General features: G+C 53.1%; 5 protein-coding genes across 6 annotated transcripts; 4 read left to right on the top strand and 1 right to left on the bottom strand.

Moving 5' to 3' along the window:
* Positions 1-5,084: 5,084 nt before the first annotated feature.
* Positions 5,085-5,586, top strand: CKM354_001290100 (uncharacterized protein; the record flags this gene model as incomplete). Its single annotated transcript, XM_044808436.1, has 2 exons — positions 5,085-5,250; positions 5,309-5,586. 2 exons carry the CDS (start codon positions 5,085-5,087, stop codon positions 5,584-5,586), a joined length of 444 nt encoding a protein of 147 aa, XP_044664371.1.
* Positions 5,587-6,400: 814 nt separating this feature from the next.
* Positions 6,401-7,963, top strand: CKM354_001290000 (uncharacterized protein; the record flags this gene model as incomplete). The annotated part of the gene is made up of 3 exons (XM_044808435.1): positions 6,401-6,715; positions 6,776-7,531; positions 7,574-7,963. 3 exons carry the CDS (start codon positions 6,401-6,403, stop codon positions 7,961-7,963), a joined length of 1,461 nt encoding a protein of 486 aa, XP_044664370.1.
* Positions 7,964-8,168: 205 nt separating this feature from the next.
* CKM354_001289900 (uncharacterized protein) lies at positions 8,169-10,219 on the top strand (the record flags this gene model as incomplete). 2 transcript variants are annotated; one of them, XM_044808433.1, is made up of 2 exons in its annotated part: positions 8,169-9,088; positions 9,151-10,219. In XM_044808433.1, the coding sequence occupies 2 exons, from the start codon at positions 8,169-8,171 to the stop codon at positions 10,217-10,219; spliced, it is 1,989 nt and encodes a 662-aa protein (XP_044664368.1). The 2 variants fall into 2 exon arrangements, with proteins under 2 accessions (XP_044664368.1, XP_044664369.1); XM_044808434.1 differs by lacking the exon at positions 9,151-10,219 and having other exon boundaries at positions 8,169-8,888; positions 8,942-9,010.
* Positions 10,220-10,891: 672 nt separating this feature from the next.
* Positions 10,892-12,226, bottom strand: CKM354_001289800 (uncharacterized protein; the record flags this gene model as incomplete). The annotated part of the gene is made up of 1 exon (XM_044808432.1): positions 10,892-12,226. The coding sequence occupies one exon, from the start codon at positions 12,224-12,226 to the stop codon at positions 10,892-10,894; it is 1,335 nt and encodes a 444-aa protein (XP_044664367.1).
* A 1,791-nt stretch (positions 12,227-14,017) lies between these two features.
* On the top strand, positions 14,018-15,142 carry CKM354_001289700 (uncharacterized protein; the record flags this gene model as incomplete). The annotated part of the gene is made up of 3 exons (XM_044808431.1): positions 14,018-14,428; positions 14,480-14,823; positions 14,899-15,142. 3 exons carry the CDS (start codon positions 14,018-14,020, stop codon positions 15,140-15,142), a joined length of 999 nt encoding a protein of 332 aa, XP_044664366.1.
* Between the last annotated feature and the right edge of the window lie 396 nt (positions 15,143-15,538).

The raw sequence follows: 15,538 nt of genomic DNA, 5'->3' as shown, positions 1-15,538 counted from the left end.
AGACTCCCACGGCACTCTGCCAACCGCTGCTCCAACTCCAGCCAAGAAGACGACCAAGCGCAAGTCGACCAAGAAGGAGAACGACAAGAAGGACGAGTCGGCTGGTCCAAGAGCAAGAAGGCCAAGACCACCAAGAAGTCTGACTGTGTCGTTGAGGGCAAGCATCAGGAGAAGGCGGCGTCACCGAGGAAGCTGTCAAGGACGTCTTTGGTGTCTGCGACGCACTGCACCTCTCTTCGCTTGACCTCGAGGACTGGCCGTGGAAGGAAGTGACGACGTACGAAAGAGACGGAGAAGTGGTGGAGGAAGACGCATGGTAGCTTGTATTTCCATGCATCTTCCTGCATATCTTCTCCGTCTCCCTCGTACTTCGCTTCTTCCTTCCGTGGCCAGCACTCCAGGCCTCGCAAGGGACAACCCGGCTCGCCAAAGGCATGGCAGGCGCTCTTGTTCAGGCGGACTCTAGTGAACGTTGTCACCTCGCGGGCTTTGAACATTGGAGGATTTGGCACCACAGCAGAGCATTGCAGAGTTGGTGGCATGTCGGGTACTTGATCAAGACAAAGATAAATCAAAAATCCTATCACCGCAATGAAACGTTTCGATATCTTCGCTGTGCTTTCTTGAAATACCTTCCTTCCGTGCCTTACCACTCCACGTTTCGTCGACTTCTCAAAACGCACCTTGTTGTCATGAGTGCTGATCTGCTTCGCAACTTCTTGAACCATCATCCATTGACACGCCTCGCAGCACAGCCGCCCCTCCCATTGCGAATTTTGCAGCTGATTGGACGAATCCACAGTACAATGCCAGATTCGCCCCAGTCTGTGACCACAAGCAAGCTCCGAAGTCATGATGAACTTCCCTTTTGCTCTCTGAGACTGTGCTTGAATGTTCGCTGATCAAAGTGCTATGGAAGAGATTTCGTCAATCGTAGTAGAAAGCCAGTAAGTATGAGCTTCGCTTGTCTAACATTGCTTGCAAGCTCTTCGGCGAAGCATGGTCCACTCCGCTTCATTTTACAATGCGTCTCTGAGAGTGAGACCTTCAGGCGGACTTGCAGCTGGCAGGGGAAGAGTAATATTCAAATCTGGTCGCCCGTTCTTCTAATATCCAAGTATGACCCTCGGTCGTGATCTCCTTCGTGCCATTCCTTCGCTGCTTATGTTTGCCTACGCCCAGATCGAGTTTCCCGGTCGTCTGCTCCACGCAGTGTCGGGCCACCAGGGCAATGGCGTTCCTTCTTCGCAACCTGTTCAGGTCGCTTTGCTCTTCCGTCTCGTCCTCCGCTTCACCCTTCGCCTCTAGAGTTGCCTGTGCTGCAACTTGTCAGTCGTCTTCTAGCGCGTCTGCTGCTCTGACCAAGTAATACTGGCTAGGCTCAGGACATGTTTCCGAGCGCTCTTCTTTTGAACAGTATATTGGAGGAGAGCTTGAGAACAGCGAAGGTGAGTTGTCTCGAAGGCTCAGTCGATCGATGGTGTTCCGTGACCTGCTCTAATGTCATCAATGCCGTAAGGGAAAAGCATTCCTGTCACACGATGGTGGTGATTGGTCGTGGTATGATCGAATGGCGCAATTGTTTTCTTCCGTCGTCAATAGGTCATAGTCATGCCTTTCACTCTGATAGTATCTGCATACCCGGCGACTTGCAAGCTCTTACCGGCTGTGTCTCTCTTGACAGGCGGTGAAGTGATCGCACAGCTGCAACAATCTAATCGCTGCCTCTCGTAAAGCTCTGTCCTCATGTACAGGTTTTGGTCTCTTGCACTCTGTGCCCAAAGGCTTTGACCCTTCAGTATCGATGAGAATGCTCCCACTCCTTTTCTATCCAGCGAGGCAAGCATGGCAACCTTTCGTTGCCCATTCTATTCGGTCTTTCGTATACTCCGTCTGGCAGCATGGCTCTCCTCCCACTGATTCCACTGAACGGCGTTCGCGAGTTCCCTTAGTCCAACAGAGATCCATGCATGCACGGCATTCTTCTCAGCTTGTCCTCGCTTTGTGCCTATTCTGGGTAGAATGTTAAGCGCCATCTATTCACGTCTCCAATTCCGACAGCTCTTTCCCAGTGCCTCCTCGTTCAACGCTTCTCGCCCAAGCTCGCCGTCGATCTGTTCGCCGCCGCGTAGTACCGTCCAGACGACCGAGCCATCCCCTGCGTTGGCGAGATAGGAATCCCCGCAAGCCTTGGACAGCGTTCTTCGGTGTGAGCGGCGGAGTCACACAATGGACAAGTGACAAAGCCTTGTGAGCCTTTGGTCGATGGAGAGGATGATGGGCTGTCGTGTCTCGAATGGGCGGAGTCGGTCTTTGCGGTTGAGCGGGCGCTAGAACGCACCATGGATGCTGGCGTTGCTGATCGAGAATGAGGTGGCGAACGGGGTGTCGCGGGCCTGCTGTTGACGAGAGGTTCGTTTTCGATGATCGTTGGGGAGGTGATGATGAACGTCGGAAGGCCTGCGGGGGTAGTGGACATAGGTAGATTGCGCTGAGGCTGATTGACAACGATCGGTCGTATCAAGTCCGCTGTGTGCAGTTCGGTCTCTTCTTGCCGGGTCGACGCTGCTGTGGTCGACGCTGTTGGATGAAGCTGACAAGCTGTTTGTGTTAAGGGAATCAGCTGAAGCTCCATGTTTGCACGCCGCGACATCGCCATCAACTTACCAGCCGCCGTTTTCCCTGCCTTCCATCTGGCTTCGCGCTCGAGCCGCTTCTTCTTGTCTTTCTCTGCCTCTAACTCATCTTCACCCATCGCCGCGAGCCCGCAAAGGACGCAACTTGCCCACGCCTTCGGGTCGCCGTTCTCGTCCAGCAAGACGCCCATCTTCTGCGGGTCGAGCACTACGATCCAGATTCCGATCCGTTCCAGGGTAGACTTTCGATGAAACAAATCCCCTTGTAGGTCGAAGCAGAACGTGGGGCAGAAATGAACAAAGGATGTTCTGAGGATGATGCCAATACTTGGGGATCAACTGCGAGCCGGGTCGCAGAACAAAGAGGCCTTCCGAATCGGGCAGTGAACCCGGCATGGTATTCACCTACAGCAAGACGCACTGGTCGCTAGGACAACTGGTGATCATGCCTGTATTGTTGCGAGTCTACATCCTTCAGAGGGGGCACCAGATCTCGTTGCTACGATCTGCCCAGCCTGGTGGTTCAAGTCGAGCTCTGCTCATATCACATCGTCCATCATTGCGACCCTTGCATTGTTTCGACTTCATTTCGCCTGCCGATGCTCTTCTCTGGAAGACCTCATCGATCCCCTCAATAACACTTCCTTGGTCCAAAGTATCTGATCAGCTTCCCAATGGAGGATTCGACTTATACGAGCTGGCTGGGCCCAGTTAGATGAGGCTGTAGATGCTTTTCGCTGCCGATCGTAAGCGTAAAGATCGGTTCAAACGATTCTCCTTCGGGATCTTGGTCAGCAATAGTTCAAGCTCAGCAGACTCGCCACAGTAGCAATGCTCGTTCGGCATGTGGCCATCGTCAGCCGGTCGCATATTGATGTAGGGCGTCTGAGGTAGCAGCGAAGCATGACACCGTGAAGGCCAAATCGACAGCTTAGGATCCCGAAGTTCAACGATGTCGCGAGCTGGGAGCGCATTCCAGAGGAGCAGACGTCTCGACTCCAAGGTTCTATGAGGGAAGAGGAATAGGTCAAAGAGGAGAATGCTGTAGCTCTAGCGGCCGTTGCGCTCGATCTCCTCCTGCTGACCAGTGATAGTCTATCGAGTGACTGCCTTCGACCCTCAGTGGCCATCGAAGGCAGAGCTAAACGCGACGCTTCCACAGCCGACCGATATTGAGATGCAAGACTCCTTGCCTGGCATCATAGTCGGTCTGCATGAGCCCTTGGGATGGCAGTTCCTGAAGACCAATGCACTAGCCTCGTGCAACTGTGATGTTCTCCGTGGAGCCTCGCCGGAACACCAACTGAGACGGAGTGAAAATCGTTGGAATTCCTCGAGAAGGCGATGCGCCCGGTTTGCGGTCAACGAAAGCGATACATGCCGGCAACTTCTGGAGCCAACCGTGACCAGAATTTACGCAACTATGGCGATTGTACCGCGGATCGATGTTGGCAGAACGCGTGGTCTCATACTGATCAGCAGTACCGAACTTGTCCGCACAGTAGCCCATTCCCTCAGTGGCGCAAGAACGACACATCGCGACAGCCGCCGGAAGACCAGCGAAACGCGTACGCTGTTTGTCGTGACGATAGGCAGCCGGCAGCGCATCCACGACCTCTACGATACCCCGAAGCGTGGCGGGCGCAACAGCCGCAACAAGGTGCGCTCGAAAACTCCTCATTCCCAGGACTGTGAGCATCATGGTTCCAACTCGATACTGTAGGACATGGCAATGATAAAGTGGTCTAGGCAGCAACATCCGGCTATACAGCCACTTCTCGCAGTTCACTACCGAAGTAGCATCTCCAGCAGCGGTTCAAACGCACCTCCATGAGCTGGATCGATCAGCTTGACGAGCAGTAAACTGTCGCACTGACAGGGCAAACCTCCGCGACGTGACATCTTCCAACGACATCCTTCGAATGTTGTCTTCAATCATCTTCTACCAGACGAACTATAGACAGGAAGGTCATCGAATCGAAATGTGGCTGACCTTTGATCGCTGGCTTTTGCACGCACGTTGCGTGAGTCCACAGACGGACCACCTCAAGCCAGCCTACCGCTATCGTGTAGAGGACCCGGAGGCAACCTGGACAGAACCTGGGACTAACCTCTGGGTAGCTCCAGGGTTGCCTTTGGGTTGTCCTCAGGGCTGCCACAAGGTTGTTCCTAGGTTGGCATCGGTTTGTGTTCAAGTGAGCGACAACCTTCACTTGAGAGTCGGAATCTACTCCAATGCACATCGGGATGTTCCGACGTCCTCCCACAGTGGTAGCTCCAGCGCAACCATTCCTTCGATCGGGTCAAAGTCTGGCACACCGAACTTTCCACATCTTGTCGGGTGGACAATTGTCTTCCGGCATACTCGGCCCGGAAAACTCACACATTTGGCGCGATGTGCTTGCAAAATTAATGTACGACACTGAATACATCACCAAGTCGCCTAAGATGAAGCTCAGGACTCTGTCCGCCCTGGCTTTCGCCATGTTTATCACTTCATCATCAGCACGTAGCAAGAAGAAGGTCTACTCAGCACCGTTCAATGACGGCCACTCGACAAAGCTCATACCATGCATGGAAGAGATTAAAACCATACTGGAAGTACGCCCTCACGGTAAGCCGGACTCTCAATACTCATCACTGACCACCTCCAAGCTGATCTCGTCCCCAAGCACATCGCCACGTAGGCTATCGATGCGGTGACTCCTGGTTCCAATTCGGTGCCGATGAAGAGAACCCTTACGGGAATTCGAACTTGAAGGTCTTCGAGATGTGTAAACCGGACATGGAAGAAGCGGTATATCTCGCCAAGGAGTGGTTCGCGTGCTATGTTACGGACGCCTGGGCGAAGAGGATCATAGCATACTCACCTTTCGGCTTCCAGGCGTGCAGTTCGAACAAGACCTACGACCATGCGCCGTGCAAGGTGGAGTGGACGGATGATAACTAAGTGGGTCAAGGCTTTCTCAAGGCTCAGAATGTGTTCGCCTGAGGTCGCGCTCAGGCGGGCAGGATGGAAAAGTGCTTACTTCACGAGATTTGGCGGATGCAGGATGAAAGAAAATATTCCTGCCCAATCTCACTCTTTTGATCTTTGAATACGAACGCTGATGAGCAGGCCAGTTGAACATGCTCGCCATCAACTTCAATTTCCGGCCTGAAATTCTGAGGCCACTCTTTCGGATACCCGGAAGCACGAGGCAGGCAGCGCATCTGTGGGCCAAGCGTCTCCAAAAAGCCGCACGATATTGAGTTGCAGCATTGACAGCCAGCCATACTTTCTCAAGTGGCTTGCGTGTTGCATCTCGTGCCAAGACTGCAGCGACTTGAGCCTTCACTCGCATCGCCAAGACATGTGCTACAGCTCATTCTCTTTCACACAGTAGGTGCACATGCTGATTACAATCGACATCTCCCCACATGCTAACCTTTTCGTATCCTCGCAAGCTTTTCGCGCTGCAGCCGGCCTACACGCATCCTGCCACATGCATAATGCGGAAATTCACGCCCTAAGGACGAGTGAATGCAGAGGCACGACAACTTACCAGACTCGTGATTTCTTGCTGTCCACTGGTCCTCAAATCTCCTCTGTTCCACTTATTCCCTAAAGTCCATCACTGATTGCAGCTTCCATCTACCATCTCTATCGTCTACCATCTCTATCGTCTACCAACTCCGGAGTTTACACATCTCGATCAAGACTCGACTTGATATCTCGAAGTCTCAAGGCAACACGACATATACTTACATCCCAACACATCATCATGACCGGTACCACGACGTTTGTTCCCACCAACGACGACGACTACTCACACTTTGACGAGGGCTCTGTGGAATGGAAGGCTTGCAGAGAGCGAGACAGGCTGGCTGCGATCGCTCTCGACGAAATGTTCGATGCTCAGAAGCAAGGCGGAGAAGTGTGGCTCGCGTGGGTAGAGAAGCATAGGGGGGCCGAGGCGCGAAGAGAATTGGAGCGAAAACAAAGACTGTGCCGAGAGGAGGCGGATCGCTACTGGCAGTGGAAAGACTGGATCTCTTTGCAGCGCGAGCTTCAAGAAAAGGAGTATTGCGCCATTCCCGTATGCTTTCGCACGCGACGGAAGCAGTGGGAGACTGAATGGAATCGTTTGTCTTGGCAGGCTGAGGAGGCTTACAGGCAGCGTTGCAACGATATTTGGAGTGGGAAGTACCGTGGTGAAGAAATTGAGAATGAGCAGGCCAACGAAGCGGCCGATGGCACAGCTCCGGAACCGGAGAGGCTGGCAGAATCAGGCGAATCAACGCAATCTCTTCGCAACGATTCAGTCATTGAGCTCCCGAAGCCCGATCTGGCTGATCCTTCGCCACCTGTCGATGATCAGAGCGACAAGATGGCGGAGCCTCACCAAGCCAACGAAGCGGGCGATGATACAGTTTTGGCATCGGAGAAGCTGTCAGAGTCAAACGAACAAGCCGAGAGTCTGCCAAACGACTCAGTCCTTCAGCTACCGGAGCTCGACCTGCCTAATTCTTCGCCATCGCTCCATGATCAGAGCAACGAGGAGTTTCCGTCGCTCACCTCAACCGCGGCCACTCCCAAGGACAGATTGGAGCCTCCTCACCCAAAGTCTCTCTACAAGCCGCCGAGTCCACCCATATCGGTATCCCCGCCTCCGCCTACAGTGACGACGCTGCCGAGCGTGGAAACTCAAACAACACGAACAAGACGGCATCTCCTCGCTGCGAGCCCCACAAAAGCTCACAGAGGTAGTCAGGATCTTGCTAGCGCCAGAACCGTTGTTCTAAAGAAGAGCCCTGCGGCCAAATCTCCGAGAGCTGCAAAGCAGCAGATCAAAGACATACCGACTCTTGATACCACGGCTCAGGATGATACCCCGGAGAAGAAACAGGAGAAGGTGAAATAGCCTGTGAAGAAGGACTACATAGATTCTTCTCAGCCTGTCTCCACGCCAAAGAAGCAGAAGAAGCCAACCACAGCGACCGTCGCCACTCCTGCTCCTGTTGTTGTATCGGGCCCGATCTCTGGCCGGAAGCGGAAAGTGAAGAACTTCGCGGCTGCCCCGGCTCCACAGACTCCACAGCTCTCCGTTCAGGCGAGCAACGCGGGGGTAGCGAGTGCGGCGACACCAACATGTCCTGCTCTCGCACCACAGGCAGAGGCAAAGGAGACAAAGGTCGACATCTCTGGCGCCATGGAGCAGCCTGAGAGAGTGGCTGCGGAGAGAGATGTGGCAGGCGAGGGGAGCGGAGAGAGGGTGGTGAAGTTCATTGCACTGCTATTGCTTCTGGTTCTGACGTTCTTCCTGGGGTACGCTCTGGGCATCTAGCATAGAAGGTTGTTCCAGTATGCAGGTGGAGAGAACAAAGAAATGATCAATTGATGAAAAGTCTGCCGAAGCTTGCCCGATCCGGCTGTGTAATATTAATCCGGCAGTCACGTAACAAAGAAATGATTCTCCAACACTGCATGTTCTCATAGCCCTTTGACTTCTACTGCGAACTGAAAACTAATTTCATCGCCAGCAAGGCAACATGGCGCCCAAGAGAAAGGCAGAAGAAGACATCGACTACAGCCAGAGACCTCTCTGCAAGCATCGCTGCAAGAGAAAGGATACATGTGAACATGGCGATTGTTGCAGAGAGCATATTCGTAGAGCTACTGCAGCGCCCGAGGCGCAGCCAACACAACTTCTCCATGAAGGAGATGCTCCTGAACAAGCGGTGGCTGCAAGAGAGCCAGAGGAAGCGCGAGCCCAATCTCCTGATAACACGAATGCTGGAGGACAGCAGACCTCTGAACAGGAGATCGCTGCAACGGCACCCGAGGCCCAGACAGTGCAGTCTCCAGATGATAAGAACCTCGCAGGAGGGCAACAGGCGGAGGCCATAGATGGGCATTCCACAGACGAACAGGTTGAAGCAAATGAGCCATATGCTGCACCCGCTCCGGGAGATTCGAGTGTGAGGTTTCCCGTCCAGATCAATAACGCGAGTCCACTCGAACGACCTTCTCCCATGAGGGACCAATCCAACCATCCGGAATACGCAATCAACATGCAATCCTATGCGCAGTCGCGATCAGTCACCCCAGGGAACTACAGAACACCGCAGAGGTACCTCTACAGTATCTCCGGCTGCAAGGAGGTCCTTCGGTTGACGGAGTTGAGGGACGACATCCTGCTGTACCTACCCCCACAGGACCTGCTTCGATATCGCCGTGTTTGCAAAGACTGGAGGAACGCTATAGATCACGTACCTCGGCCAGTATATGGTACTCAGACTAGGCAGCCGAATTCTCTGTTCAGGAGGGCTATGTTTCTGGAGGCGGACGACGAATACCTGCCACCGAGACCAATTCACCAGCGAGACATTGACAGAACGATGAAATTTATGAGGAAGGATTTTGAAGCAGTGAGGGAAGAGGTACCCTACGTGGAACGAGCCACTCACCTGTCAGAGATCATGGGCATTGACCTACGAAAACCTGCGGACAACCATTCTTGGATGACTTCAGAGAGTTCGCCGAGCGAGCCGTCGACGCTGATATCAAAAACCTCATTGAAGAGGCTACACCCCCACGCGTAGCTATCAATCCCGCACTTTTCCGTCTCGAAGGGCGGCCAACTGTGACCAAGCGCCGTGATAACAAGAATTCTACAGATCCCAATCGCCCTCTAGCGAAATTTCGGGGCCGCCGAGCACACTTCCTCGTCAACCCGATGATCGATCTCGATGCAACGGACAAGAGGCTGAACATGTTCATCACTCAGCCGCCTACCAAGAAAGTCGCTCTCCGATGGGAATTGAATCGTATGTTGTTTCCTACTCGAGAGTTCCCAACGGACTTCGAACAAGTGGAGGGCAGCACCTGGGAACAAGGCCTTGCAGGGAGCGAACGATATATCGAACGTGAAGAGGGAATACGCTATCGCGACGTGATCAGACTCGTCGAGCTTGCAGCGGAAAGCTCACCTTGGGCGTGGGAAGAGGAGCAAGAAGAGATCAGCCCATGGCACACTGACCTGTTCCGTACATATATTCTCACCGATCCCGAAGTTGATGTGAGCCACTCGCAATGCTGGGGCAACAGACTTCCACGTGACGGAAGCGACTTTGAGCCCGAATGGCTCTATGGCTGGAATCTCTTCCGTCGAAACAACAGGAACTGGGGACATTACCTCCGCTATCATTGGATTTTGAAATTCGGCGAAGATCCGCAATACCCAGGAGGCAAGACCGACAATCAAAATGACAGGAAGAACGACATGAGCAAGAATGACTACAGAAAGCTTCAAAGAATGAGAGACAAAAGAGAGAATGATAGGCCCCATGTATATCGTCCGGAATGGCTGGAGTGGCTTGAACGCTGGGGAGGGGATAACGAGGACCCCGGGCCTGGAGATCGACGGAGTCGTAGCAGTGAGTACACTTTCTCCAGACTACACCTTGAACTTGAGGTACCAGATCAAGACGAGCGATTGGAGAGAGAGTTCTGGGCGGAGAGGAAGTTGGCGTATGATGAAGACTTGTCGGATGATGAGGTGGATGAAGAATATGGCGGTACTGAGTGGAAGCGGCGTTGAGAATGGCATTCGTCTCTTTTGGGGCACTACCGATGAACAAATTGCTCTGACGGCTACTTTATGGAAGTGTATTTTATCAGTATTGCAGCCGAATGCGATTGTTTCATTGCTCACATTATCCTGGTAGGCCAATCAACTGCTTTCATAGCTCAACACGCTCTTCGTTCGACCACTGTTCGCATCTGTGCGAACCATAAACGGAACTTGTTTTCCACATGTCCATGTTCATCCTGGCCTGCTGAGTAGTACGCGATTCTGTGCAACGAAGTGACGTCCAACCCGATATTCAGTTCGTGGTCGATCCGAGACATGGTGGCTGGCGGAGTCCGAGACAGGTTGCGTAATCCAGCCAGATTTTCTCTGAGAGGGTTGTCAGGCTGATAAAGGTTGAAATGCGGGGGAGAAACAATTGACGTTGATGTCTCAGAGAAAAAGTTGCGCATATCGCTGATGGCATCGTAAGGGAGCGATGAAGTCTGTGCTCCAGAATAAGTCGTCTTGCCCTTGGGGGGGGGGGGGGGGGGGGGGGGGGGGGGTGCTGCTTGATGAGCATGGAGGGAATCATTGCTGGGGGTAAGCGTAAGGCGCGTCGTTCATGCTTGCAGGAATTGGTATACAGCATGTTGTACAGATCCCCAACTCCGTCGCTCATGCAAACAACCTTTTAACCTCCTACGACGGCACAGGCTTCCTCATCGTCACACTTGCCCTCCTCGCCTCCTCCGCACTATTCCTCTTCCCAGCACCTCTCACCTCCTCCACAAATCCCGCTATCCCTTCCCTATCAAAATGAAACGCCTTCGTCCCAGCCACATCTTCCTCTAAAACAGGCCAATGCACCCACATCCGTTCCGAATACGCAGTCCCATCCTCAGCCACAGCTTCTCTCAAATCGCCCTTTGTATCCTTCGGATCGAAATTAACAGCTGTGAATTTCCTCCTCCCGTCTCGAGTGTACCACTGCTCTTTGTCGCCACGAGCGAGAGTACACTTTCTCTCCACTTCCCGATTTACAGCTTCTTGCATGACGCGTTGTAGGTCTAGACTCATTTCGACCCCGCCTGGAGCTTCTTCTGCTGAGATTTCATGTCTTCGGCCTGAAGATGATTCGACGAAGTGGCGAGGTGGGAGGACTTCTATGTCGATGATCGGAAGAACGCGATGGTAGATGTCGTGGGTGTGGATTTCTCGTGTGATGGCTTCGGTGATGTGTTCGTGGGTGTTGACGATGATGGTTTCGTTGGTGACGGCGGGAGCTTGATTTGTGTGGACTGCGGTATCGGTGGTGTTTGTTAAGGAGATGCCGTGTTCGGCGAGGGAGATTGGAGTGGAGGAATCTTGTACGAGGTAGTTTGGTTGAGGATTGGAGGTCACAGCATGAGACTGAAAGTGGTTGAGTTGTTGGCCTTCCGGAGGTGGTGGGAGAGGTTTTTCGAGTGACTGTCTTCTGATGTGAGACTTGTTGGCGCTGGGCTGCGTCCGTTGCCAATCCAGACTCCCATCTCGAGCTGGTATAGCAGCTGCCGGTATCGCAGTCCTTGTTGCTTCATTGCTTCTTCTCGAGCTGCCGGGTCGTGACAGATCTTCGCTCTTCCTCACGTTGATAACATCTCGGTTGATATCCCGACTTCTCCTCGGCTGCACGAGATCTTCTCGTTGATCTCTCGCCAACGCTCGCCTGATAGCATGCGAATCCTCCAGCCCACCAGCTAGCACAGTCTCGTCTCTGCCCAGATTGAAGTTCGCTACTGCTTCCGAGTAGGGATCTTCGGCGGAGGCGAAATTGATGCTTCTCGGTGAGCCCGTCCTTGCCATCTCATCCTCAAGACCCTGGGAAAGAGGTCGTCTGTTATACTGGCTGACTAGCGGTACACTCCTTGGACTTCCTGCATTATTGGACTGTGGAGAGCTCTGAGGAGAACTGTTCAGGTCAAGCTGTTTGAACTCGGATGACAAGTCTCTGTGGTCCTCAACCCTCCGGACTGTTCCCTGTGGACGTGTTGGCATCGGTGGCGATTGCGAGGTGTATTCTCTCGACGAGCGAGGCGGCGTGCCATCTGCTCCAGGGCCATTTCGACTGGCGGGTCTCGTTCGAGATCGACCTGAAGTTCACAACATCGTTAGTGACATGAATATGATGCTTCACGCTGACAGCACACTCTCCAAATCTTCGGGTCGCGTAAGAGTGCTATTGCATGATCGTTGCAGGCATTGGACATCCTTGCTCGAGGCATGTGAATATTGTGCAGGGATGGCGAATGCTTACTCGCACTTCTGATTTTCTCCCGCAACGTTGAGCTCCTCTTTCGAGCAATCCTCTTGTCTTCCGACGTCCTCGGCACTGCCGGTGATGGCGCTACTGCATCCGAAGTAAGCGTGGCATCCTGCTCGTCGTGGTGATCCCGCCTATGCAACACCTTGTCCAACTTCTGCTTCAAACCGGAAGCCATATCACAAATCGAATGACGAAGGGCCAATTCCAGCTCCAGCAGAGCTCTCTCTATCAAACAGTAAACAAAGCCCTACGCGTTACATCATTCGTCGTCGGAGGCACTACCGGAAGATTTCATGACGACTTCCCGCATGAGCCGCGACGCCACAATCCTATGCTACCAACGCATCACGATTTTGCCACTGGCTGGACATAATGGTCGAACAAAACGCTCTTGGACTGGCCAAAGTGGCTAACAGCTACCAGACAAGCATTAATTGCCCACGTCATCTGTACCATATGGCCTCGCCAAAGCTGTTGGAATTCGAGACCCAAGAAGTTGGCAGACCCTAAGAATGTCTGCAGAAGACCCGCTTTCCCTTGATCTCCGGAACTCTATCTTCGATAAGATGCTTGTATCGAGATCTGAAGCTAGAACCGTTGGCCTTAGTGGTCATCGTGACCACATTTCTGGTACTGTATACTACTGTTTAGACGACATCGCTTCTGCACCGCACCCGAAACACCCAATTGCAGCCTCTCTGTCTCACTGAAGCTGGTACGCTGCGGAGTGGTTCGCAGGACTGCGATTTCAAATGATCCCAGCTATGCCAGTGTTTCGGGTGGGCGTCTCGGGCACCGTCTGAAATGCAGTCTGCAGCAGTGAGCCTCGTCATCGAGCTTGCGTAACGGAACGACTGGTCGCCATCGTCTCAATCGGACCGGGAGGCTGCAGATTGTGGCTGATGTCTCTGCATTTCTTTGTGTTGGAGACCCTGCGGCTCATTCAACTTGCACAACAATGCACGAATATGATGCACATTCGATGTACGTGGAGATCAGCCTACTGTTATGGCTGCCCCCTTCGGGCATCGATCACCTATTCCGGCTGCATTGTTTACCCCCTCGCCAAGAATGACGACTGTAGCTAATGTTGTAAAGACACGTTCTCCCACCAGCCGTGCCACGTTGCCGACTATGAGCGGCTGCGGCTCTGGCGCCTTTGTTCGAGCCTCACCTTGTGGCTGAAGTGGTCGCTATGCCCACACACCGATGACCACGCTGACCGGCGTGATCGACACTGTCCAACCAATTTTCCATATCTTTGTCCCAGATGACAGCAACAATGGCGGCGGCATGTGGAGCCCAGCCTCACCCACCCCTAGGAAGCTCTGAGTCCAGCAAGTGTTGTTGTGAACAGATCTTCGTCTGACGTGACATGACGTCGTGCAGCAGCAGCGAGATGGAGGACTACATTATACCACGAGTTCGTCCAGAGAAGCAGAACTCCATCCCATCCAACATCTCATACCATCAACACATTTCAATACCCAATCAACCGAAAACATCAAATCAATACCACCATCATGGACGCCGCAAAGAACGCAGTGAAGAGCTTCATCAACAAGGATGGCAAGCATGACACTACTGTGCACGAGAAAGTCAACCCTGCAGTCGTCAACGAGACCGTGACTCGTCAACAAGAAGACCGCATCACTACAGCCGTCGACAAGGAGGTTCACCAAGATCACTACCACACTTCCGTCCAGCCTGTGAAGGACACCCAAGTCCTTCCAGAGAAGCACCACCACAACCTCGTCGGTGTTGAGCACCGCAACTTCGAGCATGACAACGCCGATCAGGTGAAGCAGAAGCTCGCTGCAGAGCAGGCACGCTTCAAGGACACCTCGACTCGTGTTGAGGGCGAGCACAAGACTACTGCCCAGCCAGTCGTTGCTGGCGAGCATGTCCACCACCACGTGCATGAACAGATTCAGGTATGCTAGCTTCAGCTATCTCGGCGATGACCATACTAATTCCTTCTCTAGCCTGTCGTCAACAAGCAAACCATCGAGCCACACGTCGTGCACACCACCGTCCCAATCCACGAGGTTCACCACAACGCTGCCCAGCACCACTCCACCACTGCTCTCCCAGCCATGAGCATGTCCGAGTTCAAGAGCCAAGGCGGCTCTCTCACCGGTCGTGAGGAGCGCACCGATGCCTTCGAGGGCTGCCCTAAGCCGGGTCACGCCTCGACACAAGGCACCGGCAACAGCATCGAGTCCCACCACAACCATGGCAGCAACGGTTTGAACAGCGCCGCAGGTGCCGGTGTTGCAGGCGGTGCAGCAGGTCTCGCAGGCTCTCGTGCCGCAGGTCACAGCGCTGGGTAAGTCTCCATTCCCCAACCACGTCTCATTTCTACATCTTCCATACTTCCAACATACCAACACATCTTTCCCAGCTCCTCCTCAACACCCATCGCTGACTCGTTTACCCATAATAGCTCCAACGGTAACGGCACTGGCATCGTCGACAACAGCGCCGGCAGCACTCTGACCGGTCAACGCCAACACGACGTCGAGCCGCGATTGAGCGGCGACCATAATGGTATTGGCTCCACCGAGCACAAGAAGCCTTCCCTGATGGACAAGTTGAACCCAAAGAAGGATGCTGATGGAGATGGAAAGGCTGGTTTCATGAAATAGATGCTTGACGCATAAAGCCATCAGGGCTGTGATGCACGAAGCATGAGACTACCATGGCCAAGGCTACGAGGTCTATGACAGCGAAGGAGTTGGTGAAAATGATGTATTAGCAATCTAGCTTGATACGATGTCATGATGTATAGTAATGTTGAACTTTAAACTTTGACACTTGATATCTTTTTCTCAATCCTCTATCTTCCAACAAGTGCAATCCCAAGGGACATGCTTTCCGAAATGGTTTGACAAGCTAGGTCTCGAGCTTCATTTGTTACACTCGGAGTGGCTCAAGCATGCTGGATTGCGGTTGCGGATCGACCTCAATTTGTTATCCGGTAGTAGCACTCTATTCTTTATAGATCAGCTTCTGGACAATTTTCTAGCTTCACAGTCATCACA

Source organism: Cercospora kikuchii (assembly GCF_019650295.1).
Source record: "Cercospora kikuchii DNA, contig_00009, whole genome shotgun sequence".
Lineage (NCBI taxonomy): Eukaryota > Fungi > Ascomycota > Dothideomycetes > Mycosphaerellales > Mycosphaerellaceae > Cercospora > Cercospora kikuchii.
This window is presented reverse-complemented; position numbering and strand designations above follow the sequence as displayed.